Below are 12,261 nucleotides of genomic sequence, written 5' to 3' on the forward strand. Positions count from 1 at the left end.
ATACATATTCTCCATCCCATAGTCCCATGTATACACATTGTGGAAGTTAGCCACTTAGCGTTGGGCAAAATGGTATCAAGTGCGGTAAGAGTCAGGGACAGGTTTGATTCAACCACGGCCGCTCCTGCTCTACATTATTGGAGTACAGAATAAATACACAGCCTTCATATCCAGGCACAAAACACAAATTAACTAGACATCAGCTTCCCTGACTGCGCATGTGGACTACTAGCACCACATGAAAAAAGTAACAAAAAAAAGTGTTACCTCCAATAACACCAACTGGAGACTGACAGATTTGAGTCGCAGAGTCTATTGAACAGCCACCTTCTTGCCTTCATCTTTCCTCTATCTGAAGTGCATACACTGCACACCTTTCTAAGTCCCAGTAATGAATTAGTCCAACACTGGTACTGTCAGAGGGCTAGAGAGAAAACCAAATCTGGAAGCGAAAGACAGACCCTACCCCAAACCTACCTATAATATTTAAAAATGTCAGGCTTTCAGAATTTACTGGAGCATTTCACAAACTAGGCTTTGCTAGGGATATCTAGCTTTTCTGGATTCTTTATACCTCACCCAGCTTTCCCTGGATGAGATAAATAATTTCTGGAGCCAATTATGCATGTGAAAGGAATCTTGTCATTTTAGGAAAATACTGATAGAATAAGTTGTGCTTGGACCTCCTAGTTTTTTCTGCTTTTTGTTGAAATCAGATCTACAATTTTAAAAACAAAAAGTTATGTTTTTTTTTTCTGCTTTTTAATTTTTCATCACATTTTCATGTAAGAAGTTTACTACCCTAATGTTATGACGAGGTAAAGCCCTATCTTTAATCCTATCCTTAGCACTAAAAATAAATCTAATCCTAAAAACTAAACTTAAACCTAACCCTATGCTTAACCTTAACTCTAGCTCTATCCCTAAGTGTAAACCTGGTCCTAACCAACATTAGGGGTATAAAAGTGTAAAATCATCTAATAGTATGAATGAAGACAGTATAACATAGTGCACACGACTCAGTAAAACGTCATACGTTAGCTGCTCATCTTTTTTTCATCTTGGTTGCTGCTTATGCAAAGTGCGGCAGATGAGAGTAGTTTGCCATTAGCTGCTGCGCTCAGTATAGGCAGTGACAGAGAGGACAAAGGTAGCTTTTCATATCGATGACAAACTAACTTGCGATGCACTCTGCACAGGTAGCTGTGAGTGACGCTTATAGTACACTAAGTAGAAGCGGAGATGGTCATTGGATAGGGGGAGGGCAAAATGTTGCTTCTCATAGACTCTGGCACAACCTTCCCTGTGGCCACTCACTCTACACCTTTCAATATGGCAATCTTTGACCACTTGTCATTATCTCAAGACATATAGAGCGAGAAGTACTGACTGTATCTAGGGAAAACAGTTTAATATATACACCTTTAAAATATTTCTTCTTTTTATTAGAAAATGGTTCATGTCAAATGATGAGTTAGATGTGTTGATAAATCATACATTCAGTAACTCAACAATTACCTAAAAGTACAGTATTTCAAAAGTATGTCAGGTCAATGAATTTTGAGTTGGTTACAATACACCCTAGAGGTGGATAAGATCAATATAAAAGCAGAGCTGAACCTGGAGAGTCAGTGTACATCCCTATAGAGATATTACATGAGTAGTGTCCAATGTAATATTATAATGCACTTTCTTGAACATTGCCATTCAACTAAAAAAAAAGCTAATGACAGTAATGGCAACTAACAATGTCATTTATTAAAAATCATTGTAGGTTTGAAACATGTGGAATTTATATAGTGATGTTTTGGGAGATCCTGAGAACACTTGTGCGAATTATCCTCATCTTCTTCTTCCTGATTTTGGGATTTGGATTAAGCTTCTACGCAGTGCTGTCTCCACAGGTATGTTAGATTTTTAAGTTAGTTGTTAGATGTTTTTTAGCAGGCTAAAGGCAGATGCAGGTAACCTTTATTTCGGTCCAGAATGCACTCGGACCAATACTAGTCTATGGACCTGTGCACGTGTCCAATTTTTCCCTCGGACAGAGTCAACAGAAGGATGGTATTATGTAGATAGTGACATTTCTGTGAAGGCTGATATGTCATCATCTTAATGAGTGAGATGCATGTCACTCCAGCAGATCCTTCATCAATACATCAATATGGATATGCAAAGTGACAGCCTTGAGGAACCGGGATCTGTGCGTTCATCCACCTGAGCTGATAGCACGCTAGTCGTAATAGAATCTTTTACTAAAAGATTTTAGGTCAACAACTGTAAAACATGTATAGTTAGATCAACTGGAAATTATTGGCAGGTACTATATCTTATTTTACAGTATGTAGTCCATTGACATACAGTAGATAGTCAATTTACAGGCAGAATACCGCTGATTATGAGGTACTGTAGCGAAATAGAATCTGTCATGCGATTCAAGGTGCCCAAATCGTGGGCAGCATGCATTGCAGTGTGGCTGTACAATTGTAGCAATATAATTCTCTTCTGAGAAAATATGCTTTGACGAACCGGTCGGGTACCATAGCTAGAGACAAGACTGGTCCTGCTCCGCCCCCAGCCGCCTCTTCCCAGTGCTGCTGCAGCTGATTGACAGGTCCCTCCTTCGTGTGTATTTTGGGAAAACCTGTCAATCACCTGTTGTGGTGATGGGGAAAAGCCAGAAGGGGCAGCACCTGGACTAGTTTGGTCTCTGGCAATGAAACTTTTCTGGATTTTCAAACTAAGTTTTCTCTGAAATGCTGGAATATTTCAGAGAAAAAAAAAATCCAGCTGCAATTGTGAAGTCAGGCTGCCAATCATGCTTCCCATGGTTTGGGGCATTATGAATTGCCTGACAGGTTCCCTATAAAGTAAGAGCCAATTTGATCTTTCTTGGTGTACAAGTAATAAAACATTTCATAGTGCCGACTAGCTAGTTGAGCTGGTTTCTGCCCAACCTGGGCTTTAATACTGTGCATTGCCATGCTGTAATGTCTAGGATTCACATATAATATGCACAATGTTTTCTGCAGTCCTAGAAGCATAGATAGACTGTCATACTTAGCATATTGATCTCTTACATCATTTTGATCATTTTTTTATCCTATATTAAGTATTCATTACTTGGATGATCACTTAAGTTTCCTTTAATGTTCTACCTACTTTGGAAGTTCTTCCTATTTCTCAGTTCTCAGTCTTTACAGCAGTATCATTGTTGAATATTGTTTTGCTACATAACTGTATGATGTGATTTTAATTAACCTTGTTTTGTTTGTTTCTTTTATAGACAGCATTCAAGACTCCAATTCTATCTCTAATGCAGACCTTTACCATGATGCTTGGAGACATCAACTACCACGATAGTTTTCTGGAACCATTACTTGAAGATCGTATTGAATATCCAATTTTAACATTTATTCATCTGATTGTGTTCACTTTATTAATCCCAATCCTTCTGATGAACTTACTTGTGAGTCATACTTAATATAGTAGAAAAAAAATGTTGATGGTAATTCATCACTTAGTGTCTAGCAAAATAGAACTGATCAAAGCAGGGATATAGTGTGAGCGCGTGTGTATGTGTGCGTACGTGTGCTTATGTATGGGTCCATGTGTGCTTGTGTGTGGATTTATATGTGTCTCCTTGGTTTGTATTTTCTGATTGTTTTTTGTTTTTTTCTTTTCTGTTATTTAAAGGTACATGCTCAACAAATTATATGAGGCTTTATGTTCGTCCCAAGATATCCAGCTAAATAATACTTTCTTCAGTAAGAAAATAGTGAAAATCCTTATGATAACAAAATACACAAAAGTAAAAAATATTCTACAAGAATAAATGTAAAAAAGCTATATATAAAGAATGAAACAAGCATAAATATTAGTATAGATATATGTTAGATGTCTTGTATGACTTGAAAACATTTTGCATGGAACAACGTATATTCACCCAAAATGTATAATATATATCCAACAAACATACACAAATGATCTTGGACCATCTATTTTGTCTGATTCCTCCAGTCACATTCATTCTTGCTGCCACAACAAATTTATTGTGCACATTGATGTTTGTCACCCATGTGTAGAGCCTCCATAGAAAGCCAAGTATGGGAGATACATTTTAAACCAACATTAACTATTAAGAGGTTTGATTATGATTTTTCCCCAAAGGTTAAGGAAACATAATAAGTGAGAGCACTTATGCTTAAAGGGAGCTTTTCCTTAGTTTGAAAGCCATTGTCAATAAGCCCAGGCTGTGGTAAAATATAATAAAAACCCAGACTCACCTCCAAGACCGACACCATGCTTCGGCACTTGATACTTTGTCCCTTGTTGGTCTTTGGTCATCATCGTTATCCGGAGGAAGCATAATGTAACCACTGCAAAGCTGATTGACTGCAGCCTTCATAATCTGTCTGAGCCAGTTCCTTCCACTTGGACAGAATGTGAAGTCACGTTATGCCTTTTCTAGATGTTGATACCCTGAGGGCATAGTACTGAAAGTGGAAGAGTGACGCCAGTCTTGGAGGTGAGTATAGGATTCTTTTCCTTGCCCCCTGACCCCCTGGATCCATTAACAATAACTTTTAAAGTAAGGAAAGACTCTCTACATGAAATAAATCAAACGAAGACTAAATGCCTGGCCCATATTCTTTAACTCCAAGAACTATACAATGGAGTAGGGCGACACTCGTTTATTGCGCATTTCCATTTAGAGCATATATAAGTACCTTATTTTTCAGACTATAGGACGCACATTTTTCCTTCCAAAATGTGGAGGAAAATGGGGGGTGCTTCTTATAGTCCGGATGTACCGGCTCTGGCTGTGGTAGGGAGGTGGGGGAGCGGTTTCGGCGGAGCAGCTGGTCACAGAGGCAGGAGCTGGCGGCTCCGGCTAACTCCTCTGCCCGCTGCTAAAGAGAAATGAATATTCACTACATTCCACGCCCATGGGTTTGAAGGGCAATGAATATTCATTTCTTTTTGGCATCCTGGCATGATTGGCCCCATCCTGGTCCTGGTATGCATGGCCCCATCAGAAAAGATTAAAAAAACAAACTAGTACACTTACCTTCCTCCGCTCCCTCGCAGCGTCCTGCTCCGTTGCAAGAGGCTGCTTAATGCTTGTAAGCAGCGCATTGCAGGGATGTCATACGCTGCTCACAAGCAGAGTACAGCTGCCGAAATACTCACCGGGACAGTTTATCGCAGAGAGCAGTGAGTATTCATTGTTCTTCAGTAGAGCACAGTGTCAGTCACCGGTTTCCTACTGCTACCGGCGGTCACATGTGCCGATACTTAAGAGAAATTAATATTCAGAATATTCAATTCTCTTAAGTGGCGGCTCACGTGACCGCCGGCAGCGGCATGGAACCATGTATACCAGGATGGGGGTAGGGCCAATCATACAAAAATAAGGATGGGACCATACATACCAGGACTGGGATGGGGCCAATCATACCAAAATAAGGATGGGGCCATACATAGCAAGACCGTGATTGGGCCAATCATACCAGGATAAGGATGGGACCATGCATACCAGGACTGGGATGGGGCCAATCATACCAGGATGAGGATGGGGCCCTGCATACCAGGATAGGGATGGGGCCATGCATATTTGGATGAGATGGGGACCCTGCATACCAGTATAGGGATGAGGACGATCATTCCTGCCAGGATAAGGATGAGGGAGCCATGCATACTATGTTAGGTATGAGGAGGCATGCATACCAGGATGGGGTTGAGGACCATGCATATCAGTATAGGGATAAAGGGGCCATGCATACCAGGATAGGGATGAGGGAGCCATGCATACCAGGATAGGGAAGAGTGCCATTCATATCAGGATAGGGATGAGGGGGCCATGTGTATCAGGATGGGGATGAGAGGGCCATAGTTACCAGGATAGGGGATATTAAGTACAGAATTTACCACATTTTTTGCTTCAGTTTTTTTTTCCTAATTTCCTCCTCTAAAACCTAGGTGCGTCTTATGGTCCGGTGCGTCTTATAGTCCGAAAAATACGGTAAATACGAGAAAAGCTGGAAAGAAGTGGAAATGGCAAAAACAATACTACAGTTTTAGAAATTGACTCATAATTAGGGATATTTTCTAAAATATCCTTATGGGGTCAGTTTTAGAAATTGACTTATAATTAGGGATATTTTCTAAAATATCCTTATGGGGTCGTTTTTGGTGTTTTCATGATAAAAAATGAATATGTTAGATATGAGTCTTTTTTCACCTATGTTGACTTGTGTCTGGACTAACTGTGCTCTTTTTTTATTGAACCCATAGATTGGTTTGGCTGTAGGTGACATCGCAGAAGTACAGCGGAATGCAGCTCTTAAGAGAATTGCAATGCAGGTGAATTTTAAAAGTTTCTGTGTAATATAAAATTATGCATTATTTATTCTCTGGAATTTGCAAGATCTTTTTGATAGTCAGGATCCTCTGCACTCATCATTTGTATGGTAATCTCAGTCTCAGGTACTCTGACTGAGGGTCTGTCAAACAGGGGTCGCTCTGTGTTTACTGCTTCCACCATCTCTTCGCACAGGATGGATTTGAAGGGGTTAAAAAAAAATTCTTAAGCTGGCACACAGCAGGGAAGAGTACAATGCATGCTCCAGTACAGGAAAGCAAGATTTCTGTGCATGTTAGAACAGGGGAGACAATATTCAAAGCCAAAAACGGAGACAATAGAGAGAGTTTACTGCAGAGAAATGGCGGTCGTGCTGCGATTAGAACTCATCCTTAGAACACTTGTCTGTTTCTTTGCATAATAAATCAAAGTCCTTTTCCTTTTTAAATGTCTGCAAAGTGTATATGCCAGCACAGCACAGTACAGTAGGCTTACACTTGTATTTTACCATCCTACCTGGAGCTGTGATTGCCTTTGTGGCCATTAAACTCGTGGCAGACTAATTATATGGAAGTTCCAACATCAGCAAATGAGAAAACAAGTTTAAAATGGAATTTTAATGTACAATTAAACTTATTAAAAACATTGTGAATCAGCTTATATAATCCAAAATCACATAGCCTGCATGTTTTAAACCTACAAAGGGTTCTTAAAGGAAATCTGTCAGCAAGTGTTTGTTATGATAGGAGCTGAGACACAGATTTCAGGGATGTGTTAATTATTAGGCTGTGTGCTGTTGTTTCCATTCAATGGAGACTTTATCTCCAGGAGATTATCACTACCTGGACTACAGTGCACATGATCCCTGGTCTGACCACACCCCCTCCTGCATCAGGCAGTTTACTGTCACTATACAATGTACACAGAAAGCTGTGGTGTGGGTGGGGTCAACTTCCTGAGCTCTGCTACATGCTACATCTAAAAACTCTGATTGTGTCAAAACTGCTGTACCCAGTAATCTAAGTGATAGATCGCTGGAATCAGCTTCTCTTTTCCTAATTAATGCTGCTCTCAGATGAGGTTGCAAAAACCTGGTGACAGATTGCCTCTACTAGTAACTTATCAGATTCGGGGGCTCATAAGCTATATATATTTTTTTTTCTTCAGTTGCTTCTCTTTAAAAGGAGTCTGCCAGCACAAATTTACATTCCAAAAAAAGGGCAGGTTCCCCTCTTGCACTCTTAACATGGCCGAGGAATTCAGTGCACCTTCTTACAAACTTGTTTTGCATCTATCTCCACAATCAGGCTCCTATAAAGCCAGATCTGTCAATCAATGAAGAAGAGGAAGTAGATAGATAGAAAACAAGTAGGTGGTAAGATACACTAAGCTGCTCAGACACAACTAGGGTGCACCAATCACCTGTACTTCATTTAAATAATCATTTTGTTCCAAAAGGTTTAATTTAAAGACATGAATAACTGTTGTTTTACCCCTTTGCCTTTTGTATAGTTGTCAACATTCCTGAACATTCTGGGACTGTCCTGAATTTTTGGGTACAATCCCAACTAAGTTGGGGCTTTCCTGGCCCTAAAAGGAGGGCACGCTCAGTTAATGGGCATTTCCTGGCGGACCTGGGGATGGGACTTTAAGATCCCTCTTCTGCCAGCAGCACTGTTAATGCAGTGGTTATACTTTTTATATTCAATACAACTTTTTTATTTGCTGGACAATTTGTACTCCATCCGGATGTAGGTGACACAATAAAGCTTTTACTTAGACTTTCCCATTGTGCTTTGATCAGTGTTGATCACTGCCTTCATCAGATGAAATAGCAGAAATATCTATCAATTATTGTAGCACTTATTTGTATCTTGCTATGTTTAGGTGAATCTCCATACAAATTTAGAGAAGAAATTGCCATACTGGTTCTTGAAGCGAGTGGATCAAGTCAGTGCTATTGTTTACCCCAATCGGCCAAGAATATGGGGAATGGTAATCAAATCAGTGAGTATTGTTCTGCGTTATCATGTTAGGCTGGGGTCACACTTGCGAGAAACTCGCACTAGTCTCGTGTCTCAATACCCGGCACTGCCGCCGGCACTCAGATCGGAGTGCTCAGCTGCATAGAAATACATGGAGCCGCACACTCCAGTCCCGAGTGCCGGGTATTGAGACACGAGACTCGTGCGAGTTTCTTGCAAGTGTGACCCCAGCCTTAGAGGAATATATTAATGATTTTTTGCACATATTCATCTATTTGTCCATATTGCAAATTACACTTGTTCACGCTGACTACAGGATTCCATTAAATAAGGTTTATATTGGCCTCAATGAGTACGAAAGCAGTGTATTACATTTCTCTTCTAATTAAAAAAAGTATACGGTTTATTTATTAATTTATTTTGACTTTTCTTTTAATCCCTATATTTTAATAGGCATATTTTTTCACTCAATATAGGAAAACAAAACAACAATTACTTCAGGAGTGGAATTAAGAATATACAAAGCTAAAAAACAGGAATGCACAGATTTTATTTTTATTTACTTTTTATCGAATTCACAATGCATGGCAAAATGACATCTTATAACTGTGCTGACCTGAAGAATATAGGACATATATACTGTATTATAGAGATGAGCGACTTTGCCTCCGGGAGGGTCGAGTCGGGTTTCGGACCACCAAAAGTCGCTCATCTCACCAAAAGTCGAGTCGAACGAAATCGGCCGACTATCGGCAAAAGTTGGAGTTCCGACCGAAACCCGACCCCAATTCTAGTCGATGGGGAATAAAAGTCGGCAGTGAGTGGAGGACAGTAAACACACCTACAGTGCCCATTTCAATGGCAACGACATCAATTCTTGTTACTTAACCTTGTCAACCTTAATTTAATTTATAATAATAGTAACACATTGAAAACGGGGTTATTTGGCTAAAATTGTGGGGGGTACAGCCCAGTTAGGGAGGTGGAAAAACTGGCATATGTTGAGGTGTAGGCTGGAGGTTCAGCAGCTGCAAATGGAGGAATGGAGGTAGCACACTACCAGTAGGGCAAGCAAGCTCCTGCAAGGCATATTGTGCCAATTCAGGCCAGGTGTCCAGTTTACAGGCCCAGTAGTCAAAGGGGAATGAACTGTGAGGGAGACCATAGATAGGGGAGGAGAGGTAATTTTGAACCATAGTTGACAACTGCTGTCTCCTGTCTATTGCAATCGATTCAGTATTACCAGTCGTGTGAGCGTTACTCGAGAGATCAGTCCACAACATGGTCATGAAACCCCTGTCTCCAACGCCACTTCAGCTGTGTGCACCACGAACACCTCTTCCATGTTGCCCAGTACGGCTCGTGGTAGAACCTGCACCACTGCTGTGTGCTGTGAATGCCTCTAAAAAACGGTTTACCAGAGTTGCTTGTTTGTTCGCCAATATTAGCTCTAGGTTCTCCTGTGGCATGATGTTTGTGTAATTTGCCTTTATAGCATGGATCGAGGATGCTGGCCAACCAGTAGTCATCATCCTTCATAATTTTGGCAATGCGGGGGTCCCTTTTTAGGATCCGCAAGAGATAATCGCACATGTGGGCCAATGTTCCAGGTGTCAATCATGCACTGTCAGTGGTGGGTGGAGGAGCACTTTCTGTCAAATCCACATCCCTCCTGTCACGCACAAACACAGTAACTGACCTTGGCAAGCCAACATTTTCACTTGCACCCTGAGAAGCATCCTCCTCCCCAAAATAATCATCCCCCTCATCTTCCTCCTCCTCTTCCTCTTCTTCCTCCACCTCATCCAGTACAGTTCCCTGAGCAGACAGTGCCTGACAGTCATCAAGGCTTCCCTCCTCCTCCGCTGCAGATGCCTGATCATTAATGTGCATCAAAGTTTGCATGAGCAGACGCATATGTGGGATGCTCATGCTTATGATGGCGTCGTTTGCGCTTACCAGCCGTGTGCATTCCTCAAAACACTGAAGGACTTTACAGAGGTCTTTCAGCTTTGACCACTGCACACCCGACAACTCGATGTCTGCCCTCAAACTGCCTGCCCGTGTATCCTCCCACAAATGCATTACAGCCTGCCTCTGTTCGCACAGCCTCTCAACCATGTGCATGGTGGAGTTCCACCTTGTTGCAACCTTTATGATTAGGTGGTGCTTGGGGAGGTGGAGTGATCGCTGCAGCCTCTGCATACGACTGGAGTCTATGGGCGAGCGACAGATGTGCAAGCACAGTCTTTGCACCTTATGCAGCAGGGCTGGTAACTCAGGATAATTATTTATGAAGCACTGCACCACCAGGTTCAAGGTGTGAGCCAGGCAAGGTATGTCTGAGTTTTGCCAGGGCTATGGGCGCTACAAAATTACGTCCATTATCACTGACTACCTTGCCTGGCTCAAGATGTAGACTGCCCAGCCATGACTCAGTTTCACGCTGCAAGTAGTCGGCCAGTACCTCCGCGGTGTGTCTGTTGTCGCCCAAAGACATCATCTTTAAAACAGCCTGCTAATGCTTACCACTAGCTGTTCGACAGTGGGACACCTCGTGTGCAACACTGGCAGCAGCTGATGGAGTGCTCGTGTGACTGTGCTCTGTCGACGAGCTTTCGCTTCTGGAGGAGGAGGAGGCGGAGGGTCGAATGCCTACAGCCAACTGTTCCCTATACCATAGGCTAGGCAGCACTGTCCAACCGCCGCTGTCCCCTGTGGACCCTGCATCCACCACACTCACCCAGTGCGCAGTGATGGACACGTAACGGCCCTGGCCATGCCTACTAGCCCATGCATCTGTTGTGAGGTGCACCTTTCCACTCACTGATTGTTTGAGTGCATGGACAATGCAGTCTTTCACATGCAGGTGGAGGACAGGGATGGCTTTTCTAGAAAAGAAGTGCCAACTGGGTAGGTCATAGCGTTGGACAGCATAGGCCATGAGCTTTCAGAACGCTGCGCTTTCAACCAAACGGAAGGGCATCATCTCTAATGAGATCAGTTTGGCAATGTAGGCATTCAAAGCCAGTGTACGTGGATGAGAGGATGAGTACTTTCTTGTCCTACTCAGAGTCTTTGCTTGGGTGAGCTGGACTTGAGAGCTGCATATGGTGGAACTAGCGGTGGACATGGCGGACTGAGAGGGGGTTGGTGATGGTGATGATGGTGGTGGTGGTGATGGCCTAGATGCAGTCTTGCATTGTAAAAACATTGTGATCCCTGACTGCTTTGGCCTTGCGACGTCACCTCAACATTTCTTGCTGGTGGTGTGCTAACCAGTGGGCTTACAGTTGGGGAAGCAATGTAGCGTTGCTGGCTACCTTCAGTCGGAGCAGGTGCACGTGTGCTACCAGAGGTTTTGTAGTCCGTCCAGGCCTGCAAGTGCATGGTGTTTACATGTCTAAGCATGCAACTGGTATTCAAATTTCGGAGATTTTTCCCTCGGCTAAAGGTCCTTCCGAACTTCTTAGAAATAACCTTTGCCTCATCAATAGGATTTTGGGCAAAAACTGCCACACTGCACTCTTCCTACTATGGGAAAAATTTTCAGGGCTTGCACGCTGTGCTAATTTGACCGTCTGGCCAAGCTGTCCTGCAACTCTTTTTGTTTTTTAACACGTTTTTGGACTACTTCGGACCTGCCAGATAACCGCAGCTGCAATGTCGATGCCTGCTGCGGATCCTCCTTCTCTTCTGAGCTATTGCCAGCGGCACCCTCTTCCCCCAGTGGATGCCAATCCGGGTCAACAACTGGGTCATCCATCACCTCCTCTTCAATTTCATCTGCACTTTCCTCTGTGTCACCGTGTAAGGTGGTATAGTATGCGGGAAGGGGCACCTGAGTTTCATCAGGGTCAGAATCTGGCTCAGTGGACTGTGAGGGCAATGCAGTGCTCTGGGTGAATGTAC

At 42.5% G+C, this 12,261-nt stretch overlaps 1 protein-coding gene across 3 annotated transcripts in view; it reads left to right on the plus strand.

Annotated features, from left to right (window-relative positions):
- Positions 1-12,261, plus strand: part of TRPA1 (transient receptor potential cation channel subfamily A member 1) — a 255,109-nt gene that overhangs the window by 216,889 nt on the left and 25,959 nt on the right. For all 3 annotated transcript variants that reach the window (XM_073583844.1, XM_073583843.1, XM_073583845.1), the window contains 4 exons: positions 1,775-1,904; positions 3,287-3,469; positions 6,298-6,366; positions 8,252-8,371. In XM_073583844.1, coding sequence (XP_073439945.1) covers positions 1,775-1,904; positions 3,287-3,469; positions 6,298-6,366; positions 8,252-8,371 — 502 coding nt within the window. The remainder of the gene's footprint in view (positions 1-1,774; positions 1,905-3,286; positions 3,470-6,297; positions 6,367-8,251; positions 8,372-12,261) is intronic.

This window comes from Dendrobates tinctorius, unplaced genomic scaffold (assembly GCF_039654945.1).
Source record: "Dendrobates tinctorius isolate UK_male_01 unplaced genomic scaffold, ASM3965494v1 ptg000082l, whole genome shotgun sequence".
In the NCBI taxonomy this organism is placed as follows: domain Eukaryota; kingdom Metazoa; phylum Chordata; class Amphibia; order Anura; family Dendrobatidae; genus Dendrobates; species Dendrobates tinctorius.